At 32.2% G+C, this 27,754-nt stretch overlaps 1 protein-coding gene across 2 annotated transcripts in view; it reads right to left on the bottom strand.

Moving 5' to 3' along the window:
* Positions 1-476: 476 nt before the first annotated feature.
* The window catches only part of LOC134707970 (tyramine beta-hydroxylase-like), a 31,218-nt gene continuing 3,940 nt past the window's right edge, over positions 477-27,754 (bottom strand). For both annotated transcript variants that reach the window (XM_063568160.1, XM_063568159.1), the window contains exons 3-9: positions 27,477-27,609; positions 27,086-27,184; positions 7,836-8,015; positions 5,881-6,047; positions 4,812-5,055; positions 1,821-1,917; positions 477-1,095 (exon numbers count right to left, since the gene is read on the bottom strand). In XM_063568160.1, coding sequence (XP_063424230.1) covers positions 528-1,095; positions 1,821-1,917; positions 4,812-5,055; positions 5,881-6,047; positions 7,836-8,015; positions 27,086-27,184; positions 27,477-27,609 — 1,488 coding nt within the window. In that variant the 3' untranslated portion in view covers positions 477-527. The remainder of the gene's footprint in view (positions 1,096-1,820; positions 1,918-4,811; positions 5,056-5,880; positions 6,048-7,835; positions 8,016-27,085; positions 27,185-27,476; positions 27,610-27,754) is intronic.

Raw genomic sequence — 27,754 nt, 5'->3', positions numbered from 1 at the left:
GAAGATCTTTCTCCTTGACAATCATACCACATCTTCTTTTTTTTTAATCTAAAGCTAAAATAGAATTTTCTTTTATACTAAGTAAGATTCTGTTGTTTAACGTGAACATGTTGTGCTATTATGTCACAATCAACACATTACCAAAGCCTTTATAAATCAATTTTCATTGAATAGTTTGTTTACAATATTTCATTAAATTGTTTATCAGGAAATGAATGAAGTATAATCAAGTGTTGTATTGTAAAAGCTTCAAATCATCAATAAACGTGTAAAATTCATTTGTGAGATAAACATGATAACTGTGTTTACATGGATTTATGTGATAAACATGATTACTGTGTTTACATTGATTTATGTGATATAACATAATTTATGTGATATAACATGATTTATGTGATATAACCTGATTTATGTGATATAACATGATGTATGTGATGTAACATGTTTACATTGATTGATGTGACAAACATGATATCTTTGTTTACATACATTTATGTGAAAAACATGATAACCAAGTTAACATTGATTTATCTGATGAACATGACAATAAAACCAAACACAAATACAATGTGCAATTGAAGAAGTCTGCTCGATTTCGATGTAGGCGGTTTTGATACATGAGTTCTAAACTCTTTGGAGCATGATTCAATCCCATGATAAAAATCTGTCACACTAGGGTCATTTAATCTATTTAATCTGTTCTTAATATATAGTCCTACATCTCCGTTCATGCATGGATGAATGTTAATGATTGTTAGTTTGTCTTTACATTTCTCTAAACAGGTATCGTTTGTAAAACAATTATCTTTCACAGCATTTCTCATTTCAGTAAACTCGGGATTTGATAAGTTTGTTAATTTTGCTGTTTGGCAACCTCTGACTATTGGAGCTTTTAGTTCACATACTGGAATGCTTTTCCAAGATGTGCAAAATTTTCGTTTCACATTCTTTGCAGGATAAATTATCAAAAATCCATAGCACATTTCGTCATTTGTACCTTGTCCATAGTAAGTATAATTTAGTTTGGATGTAGTTTTAAACACACATGTAGTTTTCAATTCATCTCCAGGTTGTACTTCAATTGGGATTTTAAAACTACAAAAGAAATAAAATCGTACAGCATTGATTTGTAACACTATTGGTAATTTTGTCTTGATCTTCAAAAATAAACGATTGTTATTTTTAGAGTACTGAATGTTTTTTTTTTTAGTTATTTCACTTTTCAAACCAAAACCATCATTGACCGCTTATCATAGGGTAAAGCAATGAAACGGAGGAGCTGAGACTATGTTAACTTCCATCTCAGAAAATGTTATTGCTCAGTCAGCTTCCGCCTCCTAGACATTCTAAACAATGAAACCAATAACCAAAAATTCCACTATCAATTTTAGTAAAATTAATACAAAATTCTTTATCGAAACATAAATTTGTGAATAGAGGCCTCATCTTAAAACTAGTCAAACTTGTAAACCCAACCCGAAATACAAAATGGGACCATCAACTTGAAGCAAATGAATGCCTGTGGAGAGCTATTAAAAGTAATACTACTAATAATGTGGTCTATCAATGAAGCGGAGATATTGATAATTTTTTATTGTTTCGAAATGAGTGTTCCAAAATAACCCATCAATTAATCGATCTTTTCCCTGATTATATTGAGTTTAATGCTTTGTTTTCAGCGTAACACAAATGGGCCTTTAACACGGTACTCTATTTAACAGGTCTATTTTATTTCACCTCAATTCCAATGTTCATTTATAGTTTGAAAATCAAATTTAGCTTTTAGCAAGTTAATTTTAGTAAGAGACATAAATGTGTACCTGTGCGTGACTGGTTTATCATAATTATAATTGTCTTCGTTTGTAATATCTTGAATTTTTGTGCCATTACGTATCAACTCTATCTTCTGTTTTTCACCTGTAAATAGACAAAATTCGGATAAAGTTATATCCCTAAATTGCCATTTATTGGCGGTCATGTACCCTCGTCTGTAACGTTAAAATGCACGTGCGGTGATAATCTATGCCCTTTTCTGTGATACTGCGATACTAATTGTTTAAATTATCAAAGTCTTTAAAGTAACTTTTGAGTAGGGGGTTAAATTTTGTTTCACAGATGCCAATTGATATGTTTTAAACATTGTAACCACAAACCCGTCCTCTTTTTTTTTCATCAAATAAAACTGAAAAATACCGAATTTAGTTTAACATGAGCAACGTAGCAGATGTCACATGTGACACGGTCTGCTTATTCTTTCAGAGCACCTGCGATTATCAATGGTATTTGATGGGATCCAAGTCCGGTAGTTTTTATAGTGTGACTTGTAAGAGTCTTCTGGTCATTTTTTGCTATGGCCTTGTGAGTTACTATCGCTTTAGTGACTTACGTATCTCTTTTCCGTATTGAAATCGTTGACAATTAATTCAATAATATCTTGCCATTTTATTTCATATCTAACTGAAGGATTACGAGCCCAATACTGAACTTTTCTAGAATAGCTTATTCAAAGGGCCAAGCGAGCTTTTCTCATTTATTGAAGTCATTGTCTATTGTCCGTTAACTTTTACAAAAGATAATCTCCTCTGAAACTACTGAGCCACATTTAATCAAACTTGGCCACAATCCTCATTGGGGTATGTAGGGAATATGACTGATGGTCCACGCCTTCCAACCAAAATTACAAACGCTTAAGTGTTTCCTATTAGTTTAAAAGTTAAAAAAAAACCCGCTAGAAATGGAGAACATCTGACATGCTAAAATGTTCGGAATTTTGAGTTTCAGGCGTTAAAGTCAAAATTTTAGACGACTTCTTATAAAGTTATTGCCCTTGAATTACAAATTTGTACCATTTTGTAATAAACCAGGTTTAATCCACCATTTTCTACATTTGAAAATGCCTGTACCAAGTCAGGAATATGACAGTTCTTGTCCATTCGTTTTTGATGCGTTTTGTTATTTGATTTTGTCATGTGATTATGGACTTTCAGAATTTATTTTCCTCTAAGTTAATATTTTTGTGATTTTACTTTTTGTGATAGAACCTTCAAAACCTGAAAAGACCAGATTTACAAATAAGTGGTATTGTACAAATCTTCGGTCGACTAATAATAAGAGTTGTTGCCCTCTAATGATATTTTCTGGCATTTTCCCCTATTATCTTGAAAACTGTAACACACTTTGAAAAGAAAAGTTATCGGCAGGAGAAAACAAATATGTCAGCATGAATGAAATGGTTAGTTGAATCTTAGTAGAGTTATTCCTCTTTTATCAATATAACCAATACATTAGATATAATTTATGAGTGCTTATGAAGAAATCTCCATCCAAGTCACAATTTGTAAAAGTATACAATTATAGGTCAAAATACGATTTTCAACATGGAGCCTTTGCTCACACCGAACATCAAGCTATAGAAAATAAAAAGTAAAATCACAAAAATACTGAACTCAGAGGGAAATCAATTGGGAAAGTCCATAATCACATAGCAAAATCAAATAACAAAACGCATCAAAAACGAATGGACAAGAACTGTCATATTCCTGACTTGGTACAGGCATTTTCAAATGTAGAAAATGGTGGATTAAACCTGGTTCTATAGCGCTAACCCTCTCAGTTTAATAACAGTCTCATCAAATTCCGCTACATTTACATGATGCGTTAAATAAACAGTCACAATAGTCAAAATATGGGTACATCAGTCATCATCGTATAACAATTTTAAAAGGAACAATTTAACAGGACACAAAAACATCTACTATCTACGAACACATGGATTGATTTGAGTGTCTGACGTCAGAAAAATTATACACGTCACATAAATTTGTCGTTCAATATGCATACAAACAATTTTAAAATTTACATAGGCAATGTACGCATACAGGGTTAAAAAAAATCAAAAGTATGTAAGAATAAATTACAGAAATAGACCGAGATTCAAACTATTCCAAAAGTTATACATAGAATTTATGAGAATCCGAAAATTTTAAAAGGTACAATTTAACAGGACACAAAAACATGTACTTTCTACGAACACATGGATTGATTTGAGTGTCTATAAAGGGTTCTAAAAATTACAAGTGTAAAACCATTCAAACGGAAAAACCAACGGTCTAATCTATACAAAAAAAAAGAGAAACAAGAATCCCTTATGAACCACAATAACAAACGACAACCACTAAACGAGAATTAAGTAACATAAAAGACTACAACAACATGTCTAAAAACGAAAGAACATAATTCAAGTTCCTCCAACCTTTCTGCTCATGTTTTTATTAAGACAATGAAATGGATTAAATTTCCTTTTGAAAGACAATTACAAATATTAACTATTTGAAGATTTGTACACTAAACAGCAACATCAAAACGCAGCCTCTTGTAAAAAGTATTAAAATCTGTTAAAGTATGAAACACTAATCCATCGGCAATAAGGTTTAACTTATTTCAGTTAACTATACTAAAGAATAAGTTGACCACTGATAACATATAGTTTTCGAGAATGCACCATATTTACACAAGTGGACGTTTCATCTTTACTTGTAAATAGAATGATTGATGGATTGATTAATTGGTATTTAATTGGTATTTAATGCCATTTTGTTTTTTGCCCATGGATTTATGAATTTTGAACAGCGGTATACTACTGTTGCCTTAATTTGACACTATTGTGCTCTTCGATGATGTCAGTTTTTATTGGGTGGTAAAAGCCGGATTGCCTGGAGAGAACCATTAAACTTTGGAAGGAAAACATAGACATGTAAATAGAAATAATAAAGGTCTGAAATTATCAAAAAATCTCCAACACAAAAACTCACCCAAATAATGCATATGATTTCCAGCTGCAGTGATATAAATGGGACCTTTTAACTGCGCTTTGCTACATTGCGACGAGCATGTTCCAACAACTTCCACTTTCGATCTTCCTGGTGGCAGTTCAAAATAGCTACTGCCAATCCGCATCACTGCTGCATCATTTGGTCTTAGTTTATTTGTATAATAAAGCGTTAGACCAGAGCTATCGACATAACTATCTTTCAACTCGGGGTTATTCCAGTGAGCCTAAAACAAGTGTTTTTATATTAAACTTTTACCGATCTAAATTTTTCTTCAGATTTAAAAACTCTACAAATCATGCATACACGCATTTGATTATCTATTACTATTACAATATTTGACAAATCACCTGATCACAGGCTAAAAAGGAAATAGAGTGAAATGCACTAATTATCAACCAATCACAATGAAGGATAATTTTATAAGACGGAGTGAGAAACATTTACCATCGCTTTATGTTCTGTGAACAAGACTGTAATGTCCCTTTCTCAAGGTTTATTATGCTATATAGTGATGATTTTGTTCACATGTTAAATGGATGTTGATGTCATTTATTCATAGTGTCTGTTCAATCTATTCACGGCTTTAAAGACACGCTTTAGAAAGGGCCTGTCTTTTGATGAAGCCTTTTAAATTGACCTATAAATGTTTGTTTTGGTTGAAATGTGTTGTTGATTTGCAAATAATGCAATTCATTTTATTAAACCTTTGATGCATATTCATTAAACTGAAGCAGTGTAATTTTTGTTCATTCGAGCAAACACATTCTCCTTTCATTTATTTCGGTATGCAGCAGTTTCCTTGAACACGAAATCAATTATGCATCCCCTACCACGAGAAGCACACGATCGTATCCATTCACAGCAAACTCTTTTGTTGCACATTTATTAGTTGATTCGATGCTGTGCTATGTCCAAACTATTTTACCTCACACTATTTAGCAGATCTAACAGTGCTTATACCTGAGGTTAAACACGTAAATGTTCCTTGACACCAATTCTATATTCAAACGCTTTTGGTGAACCATATTTCGACAGCGCACTTACTTACCTGAAGTACAACACGTTTATATCCCTTCACGCCAATTCTAAATCCAAACTCTTTTGATGCACACTGTCCAGCATATCCCACAGTCCATACACTTATAATGTCATTGCAGTGTTTTACTCCCATCAGACAGGGCTCAGGTTTATTAGGTTTGGTCTGTTTGACGTAATCTATACATATATACAGAAGCTTCATAATTTATGTTAATATCTTTCAGTATAACTATAGAGGTATATGAATACAGATGTATCTTGTTTGTTTATCAATAAAATAGATTTCGTCTTTTTATGGTCAATATGAAAAAACTGGTTAAAAGATTTTTTAAACTTATGGCTTTAGAAAGTACATCTTATCTGTGTTTTCTAAAAGTAGATTTGAAAACGACAGTAACTAAGACATGTGATTTTTAAAATCAAAATGCGGTATTTAGACAGTTATTATTCTTCACTGGTCCTGTTTGCAATAGTGTTCATTCTGGGATACCATCCATTTAGTCGACAGGTGGAATGTATTAAACCTTATACCTATTGCTTTTCTTCTGATGATAATTTTTTTTCTTCTTCCGCAACTTTTTTTTACAGTGCTGTGTGGTTTTGCAAGACGTCGCTAAGACTTTTTGCATATTATATCGAACAATTGCAATTTTAAAACTGACCCTGTGTAACTAAACACTTTTTATTGTAAGAGTGATCTCCCCAAAAACTGTTTTTCTTGTGTGCGCATCTCCTCCTAAATGCTCTTCAACTTCGTACTATATTTTGGCCTTTTTAACATTTTTGGATTCGAGCGTCACTGATGAGTTTTTTGTAGACAAAACGCCATCTGGCGTAAATACAAAATTAATTTCTGGTATCTATAATGAGTTTATTTACAACCACTGGGTCGATGCCACTGCTGGTGGAGTTTTAATTCCCTGAGGTATCACCAGCCCAGTAGTCAGCACTTCTGTGCTTACATGAATCATCAACTGTTCACAAAATTTTTGAATTTTTTAAATACTAAGATTTTTTACGTCAGGAAAAGACTACCTCAGCTGTATTTGGTCAAAATTTTAGGAATTTTGGTCCTCAATGCTCTCCAACTTCGTACTTTATTTGGCCTTTTAAACTTTTTTTGATTCGAGCGTCATTAATGACGAAACGAGTGTCTGGCGTAGATACAAAATATTATCCTGGTATATATGATGAATTAAAGATTACGACAAAATTATTTCACCAGATTTCGTTATATCCTTATGATCTTGATACTCCCTATGAGAGTAATTCCCCCTTCCGTATTTAAAATAAGTAAAATGTAATTTTACTGGTAAACTATAAGTGATAGAGACCAAAGTTCATTTGATTTTGAGGTCTTTGGTAAAAAAAAATGTGGTTACGGTCATATTCTAAATTTTGATATTGGCTTATTTTCACTTCTTTTTAAAAACCATATCAGATATCGACAACATATTTTTACTACTGTTTTGGTTTAAAGAGTAAGCTTACATTTAATTTTAAAACTACGCGTGATACTTTTTGTTACTGGTTTCCTTTTTCACTTTACTAGCTTTTCTGCTTTGATTCTTGGAGACACTTATTTCTAAGAAAAATCCACATTATTTGAAGTTTGGCAGGTAGTTGTCTTATTAACAGTCATACCACATCAGCTTGCATTAATATCAAAATGTACATATTTCTTATATATAAAGCAAAAATAAAATTATTTTACCTGTAACTTCAAACCCAAACAACAACATATGAATTATATTACTATTTAACCCATCGGTTTCTAATTAAGAAAATGTCTGTACAAATTCAGGAATATAACAGTTGTTTTCCATTCCTTTGAAAGTGTTTGAACTTTTGATTTTAACATTTGATAAGGAACTTTTCGTGTTGAATTTTCCTTGGAGTTTTTTTTATAACTAATTTTTTTATACCTGTATCTTTACACCGAAACAACTACAACAGTTTTGTTACCTGTATCTTCACACCCAAACAACAACATATGATGCATTACATAAATGTTGTCAATATAAGGCACACTGGCAATCATATGAAAGTCTCCATTGCTTGGTAAATCAAACATAGTGCACATATAGTTTGTCTCTCTGTTCGGTACCGGGGTCTCCGGCATTCGAATCGTGATATTCATTACACCTGAAAAAATAAAAATGACTAAATATAAACTTTAAGGTGGTATGGGTGTCTTTCGCCATCTTGGATTGTAAAAAACAGAGAATCTAAGGTCCATATTTTCTATCAAGTTAGAAAAATTTGATGCAGGAATGCAGATTTTTAATGTGAATTTTCATTTAAAAGAACCAATTTATAAGAATATAACTTATAAATATTAATATTTTTACAAGTGTAGATTTTTTTTGGTTGTTTTTTTAATATTTTCAAATTTGCAATTTAAGGGGAGGTAACTCTAAAACAGTGCATTTTCTGAAGGACTCTTCATGAAATTTTCCTATTTTGTCTTTTAGCCGGAAAAAACGCACGGTGACCCTATCTTTTCTTTTGATATTCTCAAAGCATTGTACGAAAGCAATCTTTTCCTAATTTATTTTACAATTTTATCATTTTGTTTAGTTTCTATTCACAAAATGTTGTTTTTTCCTGTATAATCCATACAAAATTTGTCATTTTGTCACTACCTGTAGCTTGAGAAAATGCACGGTGACCTATCATTTTTATAATATTTTTGAACATGTATCAATAGATACTACATTTTGACAAAGTATGAACAAATTCTATCATTTTTATTTTAGACTCCCATACCACCTTAACCTTGCATTTACGTTTTCGGTGAATCATTCGTGCCATTTGCTTGATGTTTGATAGTCGTGCAGTCCACATTTGAGTCAGTGTTTATAACTCATATAATATCTTCTGCAGTAAGCAAAATATAGAACTCTTCGTGCATTAGAGGTTGGAGAGCATGTTTAAAAGAATTGACACACAAATGCCGGGTCTTGCTTGAAATATTAAACTGAAATAATCAGGAAAAAAAGTTTTTTAATTTTTAATTTTGATCGTTATAGTTCTTGTGTAGAACTGCTTTTTGTTTACAAAGGTATTTATTTATCTGTTTAAATTGTTAACTGACATAGTTCTGACAATATCTTTATAATATATTAATCTCACCTCCTATATATTTTATAAAATCATTGGTAAAAAGAAAATACTTTGAGACCCTGTATATTTGATATGGGGCTGTGTTTCATTTTATAACACAGTGAGTAGCAGGGTTACGTCAACTTTTAAACAACATAATGTTGAGTAAATAAATCATATACATATTGTTACAAGAACCTCTTATTTTAATAGGCTGGAATTGTGAAACTAATTTCAGAGCAATTTTATTATCGATCAGCGGAAAAAAAAGGTACAAGGAGCGCACATAAGGAAAAACACAAAATCAGATGAATAGTAAAAACTCAAAATAATGATACCGGTATCAGAGACATAAAAAAACACAAGAACATAGGAAAATTTATAAACAAACACAGATTAGCACACTCATATCTTTGACATTCATATAATTGAGAATCATAACACGACTTAAAGGTTACAATGTACCAAATAAAATTACATGGGCGCAGCCATTTTATGAAGGGAACATGACATAGAGATAAAAATAGATGGCTCTCTGTGATTGGTTGTTATATCTTTTATAATTTTTTCTTCTGGAAAGCATTATGAATGAAGTTTCATGCAAGCACAAATTTGTCCTAAAATGTATAGTATGAAATGCCGAAAATAATTTTTTTATGTTGCTCAAAATTAGGGAAAATTTTCTGCGAAATCGTCAGGTATCGTGAAAAACCCCAAAATTCACCAAGAAAAGCCATGGGACCATATATATTTGAGTGCGATAAAATCACAAATAGATATAGAGCTTCAATTAGACAACAACAGATTTCCCATAATTAGTTTAATGAAAACGCCTTATTAGGAGATAATTGCTAAAAATAGCATTGCCGGCAACGGGGCCACCATTTAGTTCTTTATATCCTATAATGGTCTCAAAATATGTCAAAAATTGTATTTACAGAAAGATTTAGACATCAAAAACGCTTTACTAGTGTTGTGATTTGTGTGAATAATTCCGTTTTCATGCTATAGTCTGTTTCTTATTTGCTTTCAAAATACGGGTAGGTACAGGATTTCATCGCCTTGGTGTGTCTTTTCTGTTTTTATCCAAAATTTGTCTTACAGGCTTGATAGCCATACATAGGCCTTACTTTTGGCGATACTTGTTTGATCTTGTCACATCACATGACACAGAAATCTTCGGATTTAACCCTCCCCCTTTTTTGGTAAAAACGGCTCCAAGGGTATTTGCATACGCTTAACGATTTCGCATCATTCAAAACATTTACCATACTACTTGTATAGCTAATATAGACCACCAGAAGATGTTTTTTACGAAAAGAAGCTAAAATGTGCACATATATCCGATTTATAAAGCTATAGTCCGTTTCAAAATAGTGAATTTATTTCATATTGAACTGGTCCGAATTTTTTATTTGTTTTTCAGTACAGTGTCACTCAAATAAAATTTTCTGTTGATCAATATCAGAAGCACATGATTACTTCGAAAAGGCAATACTAACAAAGAGGCAAAATATTACACCTGCAACAAACAGTACCGTAATGTCTATAAAAATCAGTGTAATTTTTTACCAATTTTTAAACAGGGGTAGGCTCCAGAAATTAATTCCTGTGTATTATACAGTTAACAATGAAATATTTTGCATAGTAGAATGAAGTCAAGCCATGTTCAAGTAACTAATGCGGCAAAAAAAATCAAATTTCAAAAATTGTTTATTACCGTATAGGTTACAATGTACCAAATAAAATTACATGGGCGCAGCCATTTTATGAAGGGAACATGACATAGAGATAAAAATAGATGGCTCTCTGTGATTGGTTGTTATATCTTTTATAAATTTTTCTTCTGGAAAGCATTATGAATGAAGTTTCATGCAAGCACAAATTTGTCCTAAAATGTATAGTATGAAATGCCGAAAATAATTTTTTTATGTTGCTCAAAATTAGGGAAAATTTTCTGCGAAATCGTCAGGTATCGTGAAAAACCCCAAAATTCACCAAGAAAAGCCATGGGACCATATATATTTGAGTGCGATAAAATCACAAATAGATATAGAGCTTCAATTAGACAACAACAGATTTCCCATAATTAGTTTAATGAAAACGCCTTATTAGGAGATAATTGCTAAAAATAGCATTGCCGGCAACGGGGCCACCATTTAGTTCTTTATATCCTATAATGGTCTCAAAATATGTCAAAAATTGTATTTACAGAAAGATTTAGACATCAAAAACGCTTTACTAGTGTTGTGATTAGTGTGAATAATTCCGTTTTCATGCTATAGTCTGTTTCTTATTTGCTTTCAAAATACGGGTAGGTACAGGATTTCATCGCCTTGGTGTGTCTTTTCTGTTTTTATCCAAAATTTGTCTTACAGGCTTGATAGCCATACATAGGCCTTACTTTTGGCGATACTTGTTTGATCTTGTCACATCACATGACACAGAAATCTTCGGATTTAACCCTCCCCCTTTTTTGGTAAAAACGGCTCCAAGGGTATTTGCATACGCTTAACGATTTCGCATCATTCAAAACATTTACCATACTACTTGTATAGCTAATATAGACCACCAGAAGATGTTTTTTACGAAAAGAAGCTAAAATGTGCACATATATCCGATTTATAAAGCTATAGTCCGTTTCAAAATAGTGAATTTATTTCATATTGAACTGGTCCGAATTTTTTATTTGTTTTTCAGTACAGTGTCACTCAAATAAAATTTTCTGTTGATCAATATCAGAAGCACATGATTACTTCGAAAAGGCAATACTAACAAAGAGGCAAAATATTACACCTGCAACAAACAGTACCGTAATGTCTATAAAAATCAGTGTAATTTTTTACCAATTTTTAAACAGGGGTAGGCTCCAGAAATTAATTCCTGTGTATTATACAGTTAACAATGAAATATTTTGCATAGTAGAATGAAGTCAAGCCATGTTCAAGTAACTAATGCGGCAAAAAAAATCAAATTTCAAAAATTGTTTATTACCGTATAATGGTCTCAAAATATGTCAAAAATTGTATTTACAGAAAGATTTAGACATCAAAAACGCTTTACTAGTGTTGTGATTTGTGTGAATAATTCCGTTTTCATGCTATAGTCTGTTTCTTATTTGCTTTCAAAATACGGGTAGGTACAGGATTTCATCGCCTTGGTGTGTCTTTTCTGTTTTTATCCAAAATTTGTCTTACAGGCTTGATAGCCATACATAGGCCTTACTTTTGGCGATACTTGTTTGATCTTGTCACATCACATGACACAGAAATCTTCGGATTTAACCCTCCCCCTTTTTTGGTAAAAACGGCTCCAAGGGTATTTGCATACGCTTAACGATTTCGCATCATTCAAAACATTTACCGTACTACTTGTATAGCTAATATAGACCACCAGAAGATGTTTTTTACGAAAAGAAGCTAAAATGTGCACATATATCCGATTTATAAAGCTATAGTCCGTTTCAAAATAGTGAATTTATTTCATATTGAACTGGTCCGAATTTTTTATTTGTTTTTCAGTACAGTGTCACTCAAATAAAATTTTCTGTTGATCAATATCAGAAGCACATGATTACTTCGAAAAGGCAATACTAACAAAGAGGCAAAATATTACACCTGCAACAAACAGTACCGTAATGTCTATAAAAATCAGTGTAATTTTTTACCAATTTTTAAACAGGGGTAGGCTCCAGAAATTAATTCCTGTGTATTATACAGTTAACAATGAAATATTTTGCATAGTAGAATGAAGTCAAGCCATGTTCAAGTAACTAATGCGGCAAAAAAAATCAAATTTCAAAAATTGTTTATTACCGTATAATGGTCTCAAAATATGTCAAAAATTGTATTTACAGAAAGATTTAGACATCAAAAACGCTTTACTAGTGTTGTGATTAGTGTGAATAATTCCGTTTTCATGCTATAGTCTGTTTCTTATTTGCTTTCAAAATACGGGTAGGTACAGGATTTCATCGCCTTGGTGTGTCTTTTCTGTTTTTATCCAAAATTTGTCTTACAGGCTTGATAGCCATACATAGGCCTTACTTTTGGCGATACTTGTTTGATCTTGTCACATCACATGACACAGAAATCTTCGGATTTAACCCTCCCCCTTTTTTGGTAAAAACGGCTCCAAGGGTATTTGCATACGCTTAACGATTTCGCATCATTCAAAACATTTACCATACTACTTGTATAGCTAATATAGACCACCAGAAGATGTTTTTTACGAAAAGAAGCTAAAATGTGCACATATATCCGATTTATAAAGCTATAGTCCGTTTCAAAATAGTGAATTTATTTCATATTGAACTGGTCCGAATTTTTTATTTGTTTTTCAGTACAGTGTCACTCAAATAAAATTTTCTGTTGATCAATATCAGAAGCACATGATTACTTCGAAAAGGCAATACTAACAAAGAGGCAAAATATTACACCTGCAACAAACAGTACCGTAATGTCTATAAAAATCAGTGTAATTTTTTACCAATTTTTAAACAGGGGTAGGCTCCAGAAATTAATTCCTGTGTATTATACAGTTAACAATGAAATATTTTGCATAGTAGAATGAAGTCAAGCCATGTTCAAGTAACTAATGCGGCAAAAAAAATCAAATTTCAAAAATTGTTTATTACCGTATAATGGTCTCAAAATATGTCAAAAATTGTATTTACAGAAAGATTTAGACATCAAAAACGCTTTACTAGTGTTGTGATTTGTGTGAATAATTCCGTTTTCATGCTATAGTCTGTTTCTTATTTGCTTTCAAAATACGGGTAGGTACAGGATTTCATCGCCTTGGTGTGTCTTTTCTGTTTTTATCCAAAATTTGTCTTACAGGCTTGATAGCCATACATAGGCCTTACTTTTGGCGATACTTGTTTGATCTTGTCACATCACATGACACAGAAATCTTCGGATTTAACCCTCCCCCTTTTTTGGTAAAAACGGCTCCAAGGGTATTTGCATACGCTTAACGATTTCGCATCATTCAAAACATTTACCATACTACTTGTATAGCTAATATAGACCACCAGAAGATGTTTTTTACGAAAAGAAGCTAAAATGTGCACATATATCCGATTTATAAAGCTATAGTCCGTTTCAAAATAGTGAATTTATTTCATATTGAACTGGTCCGAATTTTTTATTTGTTTTTCAGTACAGTGTCACTCAAATAAAATTTTCTGTTGATCAATATCAGAAGCACATGATTACTTCGAAAAGGCAATACTAACATAGAGGCAAAATATTACACCTGCAACAAACAGTACCGTAATGTCTATAAAAATCAGTGTAATTTTTTACCAATTTTTAAACAGGGGTAGGCTCCAGAAATTAATTCCTGTGTATTATACAGTTAACAATGAAATATTTTGCATAGTAGAATGAAGTCAAGCCATGTTCAAGTAACTAATGCGGCAAAAAAAATCAAATTTCAAAAATTGTTTATTACCGTATAATGGTCTCAAAATATGTCAAAAATTGTATTTACAGAAAGATTTAGACATCAAAAACGCTTTACTAGTGTTGTGATTTGTGTGAATAATTCCGTTTTCATGCTATAGTCTGTTTCTTATTTGCTTTCAAAATACGGGTAGGTACAGGATTTCATCGCCTTGGTGTGTCTTTTCTGTTTTTATCCAAAATTTGTCTTACAGGCTTGATAGCCATACATAGGCCTTACTTTTGGCGATACTTGTTTGATCTTGTCACATCACATGACACAGAAATCTTCGGATTTAACCCTCCCCCTTTTTTGGTAAAAACGGCTCCAAGGGTATTTGCATACGCTTAACGATTTCGCATCATTCAAAACATTTACCATACTACTTGTATAGCTAATATAGACCACCAGAAGATGTTTTTTACGAAAAGAAGCTAAAATGTGCACATATATCCGATTTATAAAGTATAGTCCGTTTCAAAATAGTGAATTTATTTCATATTGAACTGGTCCGAATTTTTTATTTGTTTTTCAGTACAGTGTCACTCAAATAAAATTTTCTGTTGATCAATATCAGAAGCACATGATTACTTCGAAAAGGCAATACTAACAAAGAGGCAAAATATTACACCTGCAACAAACAGTACCGTAATGTCTATAAAAATCAGTGTAATTTTTTACCAATTTTTAAACAGGGGTAGGCTCCAGAAATTAATTCCTGTGTATTATACAGTTAACAATGAAATATTTTGCATAGTAGAATGAAGTCAAGCCATGTTCAAGTAACTAATGCGGCAAAAAAAATCAAATTTCAAAAATTGTTTATTACCGTATAATGGTCTCAAAATATGTCAAAAATTGTATTTACAGAAAGATTTAGACATCAAAAACGCTTTACTAGTGTTGTGATTTGTGTGAATAATTCCGTTTTCATGCTATAGTCTGTTTCTTATTTGCTTTCAAAATACGGGTAGGTACAGGATTTCATCGCCTTGGTGTGTCTTTTCTGTTTTTATCCAAAATTTGTCTTACAGGCTTGATAGCCATACATAGGCCTTACTTTTGGCGATACTTGTTTGATCTTGTCACATCACATGACACAGAAATCTTCGGATTTAACCCTCCCCCTTTTTTGGTAAAAACGGCTCCAAGGGTATTTGCATACGCTTAACGATTTCGCATCATTCAAAACATTTACCATACTACTTGTATAGCTAATATAGACCACCAGAAGATGTTTTTTACGAAAAGAAGCTAAAATGTGCACATATATCCGATTTATAAAGTATAGTCCGTTTCAAAATAGTGAATTTATTTCATATTGAACTGGTCCGAATTTTTTATTTGTTTTTCAGTACAGTGTCACTCAAATAAAATTTTCTGTTGATCAATATCAGAAGCACATGATTACTTCGAAAAGGCAATACTAACAAAGAGGCAAAATATTACACCTGCAACAAACAGTACCGTAATGTCTATAAAAATCAGTGTAATTTTTTACCAATTTTTAAACAGGGGTAGGCTCCAGAAATTAATTCCTGTGTATTATACAGTTAACAATGAAATATTTTGCATAGTAGAATGAAGTCAAGCCATGTTCAAGTAACTAATGCGGCAAAAAAAATCAAATTTCAAAAATTGTTTATTACCGTATAGGTTACAATGTACCAAATAAAATTACATGGGCGCAGCCATTTTATGAAGGGAACATGACATAGAGATAAAAATAGATGGCTCTCTGTGATTGGTTGTTATATCTTTTATAAATTTTTCTTCTGGAAAGCATTATGAATGAAGTTTCATGCAAGCACAAATTTGTCCTAAAATGTATAGTATGAAATGCCGAAAATAATTTTTTTATGTTGCTCAAAATTAGGGAAAATTTTCTGCGAAATCGTCAGGTATCGTGAAAAACCTCAAAATTCACCAAGAAAAGCCATGGGACCATATATATTTGAGTGCGATAAAATCACAAATAGATATAGAGCTTCAATTAGACAACAACAGATTTCCCATAATTAGTTTAATGAAAACGCCTTATTAGGAGATAATTGCTAAAAATAGCATTGCCGGCAACGGGGCCACCATTTAGTTCTTTATATCCTATAATGGTCTCAAAATATGTCAAAAATTGTATTTACAGAAAGATTTAGACATCAAAAACGCTTTACTAGTGTTGTGATTTGTGTGAATAATTCCGTTTTCATGCTATAGTCTGTTTCTTATTTGCTTTCAAAATACGGGTAGGTACAGGATTTCATCGCCTTGGTGTGTCTTTTCTGTTTTTATCCAAAATTTGTCTTACAGGCTTGATAGCCATACATAGGCCTTACTTTTGGCGATACTTGTTTGATCTTGTCACATCACATGACACAGAAATCTTCGGATTTAACCCTCCCCCTTTTTTGGTAAAAACGGCTCCAAGGGTATTTGCATACGCTTAACGATTTCGCATCATTCAAAACATTTACCATACTACTTGTATAGCTAATATAGACCACCAGAAGATGTTTTTTACGAAAAGAAGCTAAAATGTGCACATATATCCGATTTATAAAGCTATAGTCCGTTTCAAAATAGTGAATTTATTTCATATTGAACTGGTCCGAATTTTTTATTTGTTTTTCAGTACAGTGTCACTCAAATAAAATTTTCTGTTGATCAATATCAGAAGCACATGATTACTTCGAAAAGGCAATACTAACAAAGAGGCAAAATATTACACCTGCAACAAACAGTACCGTAATGTCTATAAAAATCAGTGTAATTTTTTACCAATTTTTAAACAGGGGTAGGCTCCAGAAATTAATTCCTGTGTATTATACAGTTAACAATGAAATATTTTGCATAGTAGAATGAAGTCAAGCCATGTTCAAGTAACTAATGCGGCAAAAAAAATCAAATTTCAAAAATTGTTTATTACCGTATAGGTTACAATGTACCAAATAAAATTACATGGGCGCAGCCATTTTATGAAGGGAACATGACATAGAGATAAAAATAGATGGCTCTCTGTGATTGGTTGTTATATCTTTTATAAATTTTTCTTCTGGAAAGCATTATGAATGAAGTTTCATGCAAGCACAAATTTGTCCTAAAATGTATAGTATGAAATGCCGAAAATAATTTTTTTATGTTGCTCAAAATTAGGGAAAATTTTCTGCGAAATCGTCAGGTATCGTGAAAAATCCCAAAATTCACCAAGAAAAGCCATGGGACCATATATATTTGAGTGCGATAAAATCACAAATAGATATAGAGCTTCAATTAGACAACAACAGATTTCCCATAATTAGTTTAATGAAAACGCCTTATTAGGAGATAATTGCTAAAAATAGCATTGCCGGCAACTGGGCCACCATTTAGTTCTTTATATCCTATAATGGTCTCAAAATATGTCAAAAATTGTATTTACAGAAAGATTTAGACATCAAAAACGCTTTACTAGTGTTGTGATTTGTGTGAATAATTCCGTTTTCATGCTATAGTCTGTTTCTTATTTGCTTTCAAAATACGGGTAGGTACAGGATTTCATCGCCTTGGTGTGTCTTTTCTGTTTTTATCCAAAATTTGTCTTACAGGCTTGATAGCCATACATAGGCCTTACTTTTGGCGATACTTGTTTGATCTTGTCACATCACATGACACAGAAATCTTCGGATTTAACCCTCCCCCTTTTTTGGTAAAAACGGCTCCAAGGGTATTTGCATACGCTTAACGATTTCGCATCATTCAAAACATTTACCATACTACTTGTATAGCTAATATAGACCACCAGAAGATGTTTTTTACGAAAAGAAGCTAAAATGTGCACATATATCCGATTTATAAAGCTATAGTCCGTTTCAAAATAGTGAATTTATTTCATATTGAACTGGTCCGAATTTTTTATTTGTTTTTCAGTACAGTGTCACTCAAATAAAATTTTCTGTTGATCAATATCAGAAGCACATGATTACTTCGAAAAGGCAATACTAACAAAGAGGCAAAATATTACACCTGCAACAAACAGTACCGTAATGTCTATAAAAATCAGTGTAATTTTTTACCAATTTTTAAACAGGGGTAGGCTCCAGAAATTAATTCCTGTGTATTATACAGTTAACAATGAAATATTTTGCATAGTAGAATGAAGTCAAGCCATGTTCAAGTAACTAATGCGGCAAAAAAAATCAAATTTCAAAAATTGTTTATTACCGTATAATGGTCTCAAAATATGTCAAAAATTGTATTTACAGAAAGATTTAGACATCAAAAACGCTTTACTAGTGTTGTGATTTGTGTGAATAATTCCGTTTTCATGCTATAGTCTGTTTCTTATTTGCTTTCAAAATACGGGTAGGTACAGGATTTCATCGCCTTGGTGTGTCTTTTCTGTTTTTATCCAAAATTTGTCTTACAGGCTTGATAGCCATACATAGGCCTTACTTTTGGCGATACTTGTTTGATCTTGTCACATCACATGACACAGAAATCTTCGGATTTAACCCTCCCCCTTTTTTGGTAAAAACGGCTCCAAGGGTATTTGCATACGCTTAACGATTTCGCATCATTCAAAACATTTACCATACTACTTGTATAGCTAATATAGACCACCAGAAGATGTTTTTTACGAAAAGAAGCTAAAATGTGCACATATATCCGATTTATAAAGCTATAGTCCGTTTCAAAATAGTGAATTTATTTCATATTGAACTGGTCCGAATTTTTTATTTGTTTTTCAGTACAGTGTCACTCAAATAAAATTTTCTGTTGATCAATATCAGAAGCACATGATTACTTCGAAAAGGCAATACTAACAAAGAGGCAAAATATTACACCTGCAACAAACAGTACCGTAATGTCTATAAAAATCAGTGTAATTTTTTACCAATTTTTAAACAGGGGTAGGCTCCAGAAATTAATTCCTGTGTATTATACAGTTAACAATGAAATATTTTGCATAGTAGAATGAAGTCAAGCCATGTTCAAGTAACTAATGCGGCAAAAAAAATCAAATTTCAAAAATTGTTTATTACCGTATAGGTTACAATGTACCAAATAAAATTACATGGGCGCAGCCATTTTATGAAGGGAACATGACATAGAGATAAAAATAGATGGCTCTCTGTGATTGGTTGTTATATCTTTTATAAATTTTTCTTCTGGAAAGCATTATGAATGAAGTTTCATGCAAGCACAAATTTGTCCTAAAATGTATAGTATGAAATGCCGAAAATAATTTTTTTATGTTGCTCAAAATTAGGGAAAATTTTCTGCGAAATCGTCAGGTATCGTGAAAAACCCCAAAATTCACCAAGAAAAGCCATGGGACCATATATATTTGAGTGCGATAAAATCACAAATAGATATAGAGCTTCAATTAGACAACAACAGATTTCCCATAATTAGTTTAATGAAAACGCCTTATTAGGAGATAATTGCTAAAAATAGCATTGCCGGCAACGGGGCCACCATTTAGTTCTTTATATCCTATAATGGTCTCAAAATATGTCAAAAATTGTATTTACAGAAAGATTTAGACATCAAAAACGCTTTACTAGTGTTGTGATTTGTGTGAATAATTCCGTTTTCATGCTATAGTCTGTTTCTTATTTGCTTTCAAAATACGGGTAGGTACAGGATTTCATCGCCTTGGTGTGTCTTTTCTGTTTTTATCCAAAATTTGTCTTACAGGCTTGATAGCCATACATAGGCCTTACTTTTGGCGATACTTGTTTGATCTTGTCACATCACATGACACAGAAATCTTCGGATTTAACCCTCCCCCTTTTTTGGTAAAAACGGCTCCAAGGGTATTTGCATACGCTTAACGATTTCGCATCATTCAAAACATTTACCATACTACTTGTATAGCTAATATAGACCACCAGAAGATGTTTTTTACGAAAAGAAGCTAAAATGTGCACATATATCCGATTTATAAAGCTATAGTCCGTTTCAAAATAGTGAATTTATTTCATATTGAACTGGTCCGAATTTTTTATTTGTTTTTCAGTACAGTGTCACTCAAATAAAATTTTCTGTTGATCAATATCAGAAGCACATGATTACTTCGAAAAGGCAATACTAACAAAGAGGCAAAATATTACACCTGCAACAAACAGTACCGTAATGTCTATAAAAATCAGTGTAATTTTTTACCAATTTTTAAACAGGGGTAGGCTCCAGAAATTAATTCCTGTGTATTATACAGTTAACAATGAAATATTTTGCATAGTAGAATGAAGTCAAGCCATGTTCAAGTAACTAATGCGGCAAAAAAAATCAAATTTCAAAAATTGTTTATTACCGTATAATGGTCTCAAAATATGTCAAAAATTGTATTTACAGAAAGATTTAGACATCAAAAACGCTTTACTAGTGTTGTGATTTGTGTGAATAATTCCGTTTTCATGCTATAGTCTGTTTCTTATTTGCTTTCAAAATACGGGTAGGTACAGGATTTCATCGCCTTGGTGTGTCTTTTCTGTTTTTATCCAAAATTTGTCTTACAGGCTTGATAGCCATACATAGGCCTTACTTTTGGCGATACTTGTTTGATCTTGTCACATCACATGACACAGAAATCTTCGGATTTAACCCTCCCCCTTTTTTGGTAAAAACGGCTCCAAGGGTATTTGCATACGCTTAACGATTTCGCATCATTCAAAACATTTACCATACTACTTGTATAGCTAATATAGACCACCAGAAGATGTTTTTTACGAAAAGAAGCTAAAATGTGCACATATATCCGATTTATAAAGCTATAGTCCGTTTCAAAATAGTGAATTTATTTCATATTGAACTGGTCCGAATTTTTTATTTGTTTTTCAGTACAGTGTCACTCAAATAAAATTTTCTGTTGATCAATATCAGAAGCACATGATTACTTCGAAAAGGCAATACTAACAAAGAGGCAAAATATTACACCTGCAACAAACAGTACCGTAATGTCTATAAAAATCAGTGTAATTTTTTACCAATTTTTAAACAGGGGTAGGCTCCAGAAATTAATTCCTGTGTATTATACAGTTAACAATGAAATATTTTGCATAGTAGAATGAAGTCAAGCCATGTTCAAGTAACTAATGCGGCAAAAAAAATCAAATTTCAAAAATTGTTTATTACCGTATAGGTTACAATGTACCAAATAAAATTACATGGGCGCAGCCATTTTATGAAGGGAACATGACATAGAGATAAAAATAGATGGCTCTCTGTGATTGGTTGTTATATCTTTTATAAATTTTTCTTCTGGAAAGCATTATGAATGAAGTTTCATGCAAGCACAAATTTGTCCTAAAATGTATAGTATGAAATGCCGAAAATAATTTTTTTATGTTGCTCAAAATTAGGGAAAATTTTCTGCGAAATCGTCAGGTATCGTGAAAAACCCCAAAATTCACCAAGAAAAGCCATGGGACCATATATATTTGAGTGCGATAAAATCACAAATAGATATAGAGCTTCAATTAGACAACAACAGATTTCCCATAATTAGTTTAATGAAAACGCCTTATTAGGAGATAATTGCTAAAAATAGCATTGCCGGCAACGGGGCCACCATTTAGTTCTTTATATCCTATAATGGTCTCAAAATATGTCAAAAATTGTATTTACAGAAAGATTTAGACATCAAAAACGCTTTACTAGTGTTGTGATTTGTGTGAATAATTCCGTTTTCATGCTATAGTCTGTTTCTTATTTGCTTTCAAAATACGGGTAGGTACAGGATTTCATCGCCTTGGTGTGTCTTTTCTGTTTTTATCCAAAATTTGTCTTACAGGCTTGATAGCCATACATAGGCCTTACTTTTGGCGATACTTGTTTGATCTTGTCACATCACATGACACAGAAATCTTCGGATTTAACCCTCCCCCTTTTTTGGTAAAAACGGCTCCAAGGGTATTTGCATACGCTTAACGATTTCGCATCATTCAAAACATTTACCATACTACTTGTATAGCTAATATAGACCACCAGAAGATGTTTTTTACGAAAAGAAGCTAAAATGTGCACATATATCCGATTTATAAAGCTATAGTCCGTTTCAAAATAGTGAATTTATTTCATATTGAACTGGTCCGAATTTTTTATTTGTTTTTCAGTACAGTGTCACTCAAATAAAATTTTCTGTTGATCAATATCAGAAGCACATGATTACTTCGAAAAGGCAATACTAACAAAGAGGCAAAATATTACACCTGCAACAAACAGTACCGTAATGTCTATAAAAATCAGTGTAATTTTTTACCAATTTTTAAACAGGGGTAGGCTCCAGAAATTAATTCCTGTGTATTATACAGTTAACAATGAAATATTTTGCATAGTAGAATGAAGTCAAGCCATGTTCAAGTAACTAATGCGGCAAAAAAAATCAAATTTCAAAAATTGTTTATTACCGTATAATGGTCTCAAAATATGTCAAAAATTGTATTTACAGAAAGATTTAGACATCAAAAACGCTTTACTAGTGTTGTGATTTGTGTGAATAATTCCGTTTTCATGCTATAGTCTGTTTCTTATTTGCTTTCAAAATACGGGTAGGTACAGGATTTCATCGCCTTGGTGTGTCTTTTCTGTTTTTATCCAAAATTTGTCTTACAGGCTTGATAGCCATACATAGGCCTTACTTTTGGCGATACTTGTTTGATCTTGTCACATCACATGACACAGAAATCTTCGGATTTAACCCTCCCCCTTTTTTGGTAAAAACGGCTCCAAGGGTATTTGCATACGCTTAACGATTTCGCATCATTCAAAACATTTACCATACTACTTGTATAGCTAATATAGACCACCAGAAGATGTTTTTTACGAAAAGAAGCTAAAATGTGCACATATATCCGATTTATAAAGCTATAGTCCGTTTCAAAATAGTGAATTTATTTCATATTGAACTGGTCCGAATTTTTTATTTGTTTTTCAGTACAGTGTCACTCAAATAAAATTTTCTGTTGATCAATATCAGAAGCACATGATTACTTCGAAAAGGCAATACTAACAAAGAGGCAAAATATTACACCTGCAACAAACAGTACCGTAATGTCTATAAAAATCAGTGTAATTTTTTACCAATTTTTAAACAGGGGTAGGCTCCAGAAATTAATTCCTGTGTATTATACAGTTAACAATGAAATATTTTGCATAGTAGAATGAAGTCAAGCCATGTTCAAGTAACTAATGCGGCAAAAAAAATCAAATTTCAAAAATTGTTTATTACCGTATAGGTTACAATGTACCAAATAAAATTACATGGGCGCAGCCATTTTATGAAGGGAACATGACATAGAGATAAAAATAGATGGCTCTCTGTGATTGGTTGTTATATCTTTTATAAATTTTTCTTCTGGAAAGCATTATGAATGAAGTTTCATGCAAGCACAAATTTGTCCTAAAATGTATAGTATGAAATGCCGAAAATAATTTTTTTATGTTGCTCAAAATTAGGGAAAATTTTCTGCGAAATCGTCAGGTATCGTGAAAAACCCCAAAATTCACCAAGAAAAGCCATGGGACCATATATATTTGAGTGCGATAAAATCACAAATAGATATAGAGCTTCAATTAGACAACAACAGATTTCCCATAATTAGTTTAATGAAAACGCCTTATTAGGAGATAATTGCTAAAAATAGCATTGCCGGCAACGGGGCCACCATTTAGTTCTTTATATCCTATAATGGTCTCAAAATATGTCAAAAATTGTATTTACAGAAAGATTTAGACATCAAAAACGCTTTACTAGTGTTGTGATTTGTGTGAATAATTCCGTTTTCATGCTATAGTCTGTTTCTTATTTGCTTTCAAAATACGGGTAGGTACAGGATTTCATCGCCTTGGTGTGTCTTTTCTGTTTTTATCCAAAATTTGTCTTACAGGCTTGATAGCCATACATAGGCCTTACTTTTGGCGATACTTGTTTGATCTTGTCACATCACATGACACAGAAATCTTCGGATTTAACCCTCCCCCTTTTTTGGTAAAAACGGCTCCAAGGGTATTTGCATACGCTTAACGATTTCGCATCATTCAAAACATTTACCATACTACTTGTATAGCTAATATAGACCACCAGAAGATGTTTTTTACGAAAAGAAGCTAAAATGTGCACATATATCCGATTTATAAAGCTATAGTCCGTTTCAAAATAGTGAATTTATTTCATATTGAACTGGTCCGAATTTTTTATTTGTTTTTCAGTACAGTGTCACTCAAATAAAATTTTCTGTTGATCAATATCAGAAGCACATGATTACTTCGAAAAGGCAATACTAACAAAGAGGCAAAATATTACACCTGCAACAAACAGTACCGTAATGTCTATAAAAATCAGTGTAATTTTTTACCAATTTTTAAACAGGGGTAGGCTCCAGAAATTAATTCCTGTGTATTATACAGTTAACAATGAAATATTTTGCATAGTAGAATGAAGTCAAGCCATGTTCAAGTAACTAATGCGGCAAAAAAAATCAAATTTCAAAAATTGTTTATTACCGTATAATGGTCTCAAAATATGTCAAAAATTGTATTTACAGAAAGATTTAGACATCAAAAACGCTTTACTAGTGTTGTGATTTGTGTGAATAATTCCGTTTTCATGCTATAGTCTGTTTCTTATTTGCTTTCAAAATACGGGTAGGTACAGGATTTCATCGCCTTGGTGTGTCTTTTCTGTTTTTATCCAAAATTTGTCTTACAGGCTTGATAGCCATACATAGGCCTTACTTTTGGCGATACTTGTTTGATCTTGTCACATCACATGACACAGAAATCTTCGGATTTAACCCTCCCCCTTTTTTGGTAAAAACGGCTCCAAGGGTATTTGCATACGCTTAACGATTTCGCATCATTCAAAACATTTACCATACTACTTGTATAGCTAATATAGACCACCAGAAGATGTTTTTTACGAAAAGAAGCTAAAATGTGCACATATATCCGATTTATAAAGCTATAGTCCGTTTCAAAATAGTGAATTTATTTCATATTGAACTGGTCCGAATTTTTTATTTGTTTTTCAGTACAGTGTCACTCAAATAAAATTTTCTGTTGATCAATATCAGAAGCACATGATTACTTCGAAAAGGCAATACTAACAAAGAGGCAAAATATTACACCTGCAACAAACAGTACCGTAATGTCTATAAAAATCAGTGTAATTTTTTACCAATTTTTAAACAGGGGTAGGCTCCAGAAATTAATTCCTGTGTATTATACAGTTAACAATGAAATATTTTGCACAGTAGAATGAAGTCAAGCCATGTTCAAGTAACTAATGCGGCAAAAAAAATCAAATTTCAAAAATTGTTTATTACCGTATAATGGTCTCAAAATATGTCAAAAATTGTATTTACAGAAAGATTTAGACATCAAAAACGCTTTACTAGTGTTGTGATTTGTGTGAATAATTCCGTTTTCATGCTATAGTCTGTTTCTTATTTGCTTTCAAAATACGGGTAGGTACAGGATTTCATCGCCTTGGTGTGTCTTTTCTGTTTTTATCCAAAATTTGTCTTACAGGCTTGATAGCCATACATAGGCCTTACTTTTGGCGATACTTGTTTGATCTTGTCACATCACATGACACAGAAATCTTCGGATTTAACCCTCCCCCTTTTTTGGTAAAAACGGCTCCAAGGGTATTTGCATACGCTTAACGATTTCGCATCATTCAAAACATTTACCATACTACTTGTATAGCTAATATAGACCACCAGAAGATGTTTTTTACGAAAAGAAGCTAAAATGTGCACATATATCCGATTTATAAAGCTATAGTCCGTTTCAAAATAGTGAATTTATTTCATATTGAACTGGTCCGAATTTTTTATTTGTTTTTCAGTACAGTGTCACTCAAATAAAATTTTCTGTTGATCAATATCAGAAGCACATGATTACTTCGAAAAGGCAATACTAACAAAGAGGCAAAATATTACACCTGCAACAAACAGTACCGTAATGTCTATAAAAATCAGTGTAATTTTTTACCAATTTTTAAACAGGGGTAGGCTCCAGAAATTAATTCCTGTGTATTATACAGTTAACAATGAAATATTTTGCATAGTAGAATGAAGTCAAGCCATGTTCAAGTAACTAATGCGGCAAAAAAAATCAAATTTCAAAAATTGTTTATTACCGTATAGGTTACAATGTACCAAATAAAATTACATGGGCGCAGCCATTTTATGAAGGGAACATGACATAGAGATAAAAATAGATGGCTCTCTGTGATTGGTTGTTATATCTTTTATAAATTTTTCTTCTGGAAAGCATTATGAATGAAGTTTCATGCAAGCACAAATTTGTCCTAAAATGTATAGTATGAAATGCCGAAAATAATTTTTTTATGTTGCTCAAAATTAGGGAAAATTTTCTGCGAAATCGTCAGGTATCGTGAAAAACCCCAAAATTCACCAAGAAAAGCCATGGGACCATATATATTTGAGTGCGATAAAATCACAAATAGATATAGAGCTTCAATTAGACAACAACAGATTTCCCATAATTAGTTTAATGAAAACGCCTTATTAGGAGATAATTGCTAAAAATAGCATTGCCGGCAACGGGGCCACCATTTAGTTCTTTATATCCTAAAATAACACCGTTACCATGAACGATAGCAACTTGTTGAATCAAGACAACTATGCTATGATAATACTGACGATAATACTGACCTGTCTCATGAATGGCTGCACATTTTAGTTCGTCTATATCACAGTCAACCCATGTATTTTGTTTCTTGCATTCCTCACTTTCCCAAGGATCACATACACCTGTTTTAAATACAATGCATTTGTTTTTTAATTAATATTTTCAATTTTATCATTTAATTTACCTTTTTCTCTATATACTAGTAGTTAAAATTATATAAACTTGGAACAATACATTTTGAAAAGGCAGGATTTGTGCTTTAATACCATTTGTTTAACGAACATGTCGTAATTCTTATATCGAAATCGTTGTTGCAGAATATAAATTGTAAATGAGTTAGACATGCGGTTGCCGAAAGATCATATCCACAATTTTTCAAATGTATTTATATAATGCTGTTTTGAGAGGACCAACCGGGATGTGTAATATTATTCTGTCTCTGTGGAATAGTATCTCGTGTCCAAATACAATTAGGGTCACCAAGTTCTTCTCCATTACTCCTTCCATCTTTGTCAGAATCAAGCTTGCATAAAGATTTATTCCATATCTGGAATCAGATTCATTTAATAAATAATAAGAAGTGGAATGATTGTCAATGAAAGGAAAACCCACCAAGTACCAAAGAATGTGAAGATAACGATACAATATCTCCATGTGACCTTCAAAAGTTATAAACACACATTGAATGGTAA

This window comes from Mytilus trossulus, chromosome 2 (assembly GCF_036588685.1).
Source record: "Mytilus trossulus isolate FHL-02 chromosome 2, PNRI_Mtr1.1.1.hap1, whole genome shotgun sequence".
Lineage (NCBI taxonomy): Eukaryota > Metazoa > Mollusca > Bivalvia > Mytilida > Mytilidae > Mytilus > Mytilus trossulus.
Note: the sequence above shows the minus strand (reverse complement) of the source record. Positions and strands in the feature narration are given on the sequence as shown.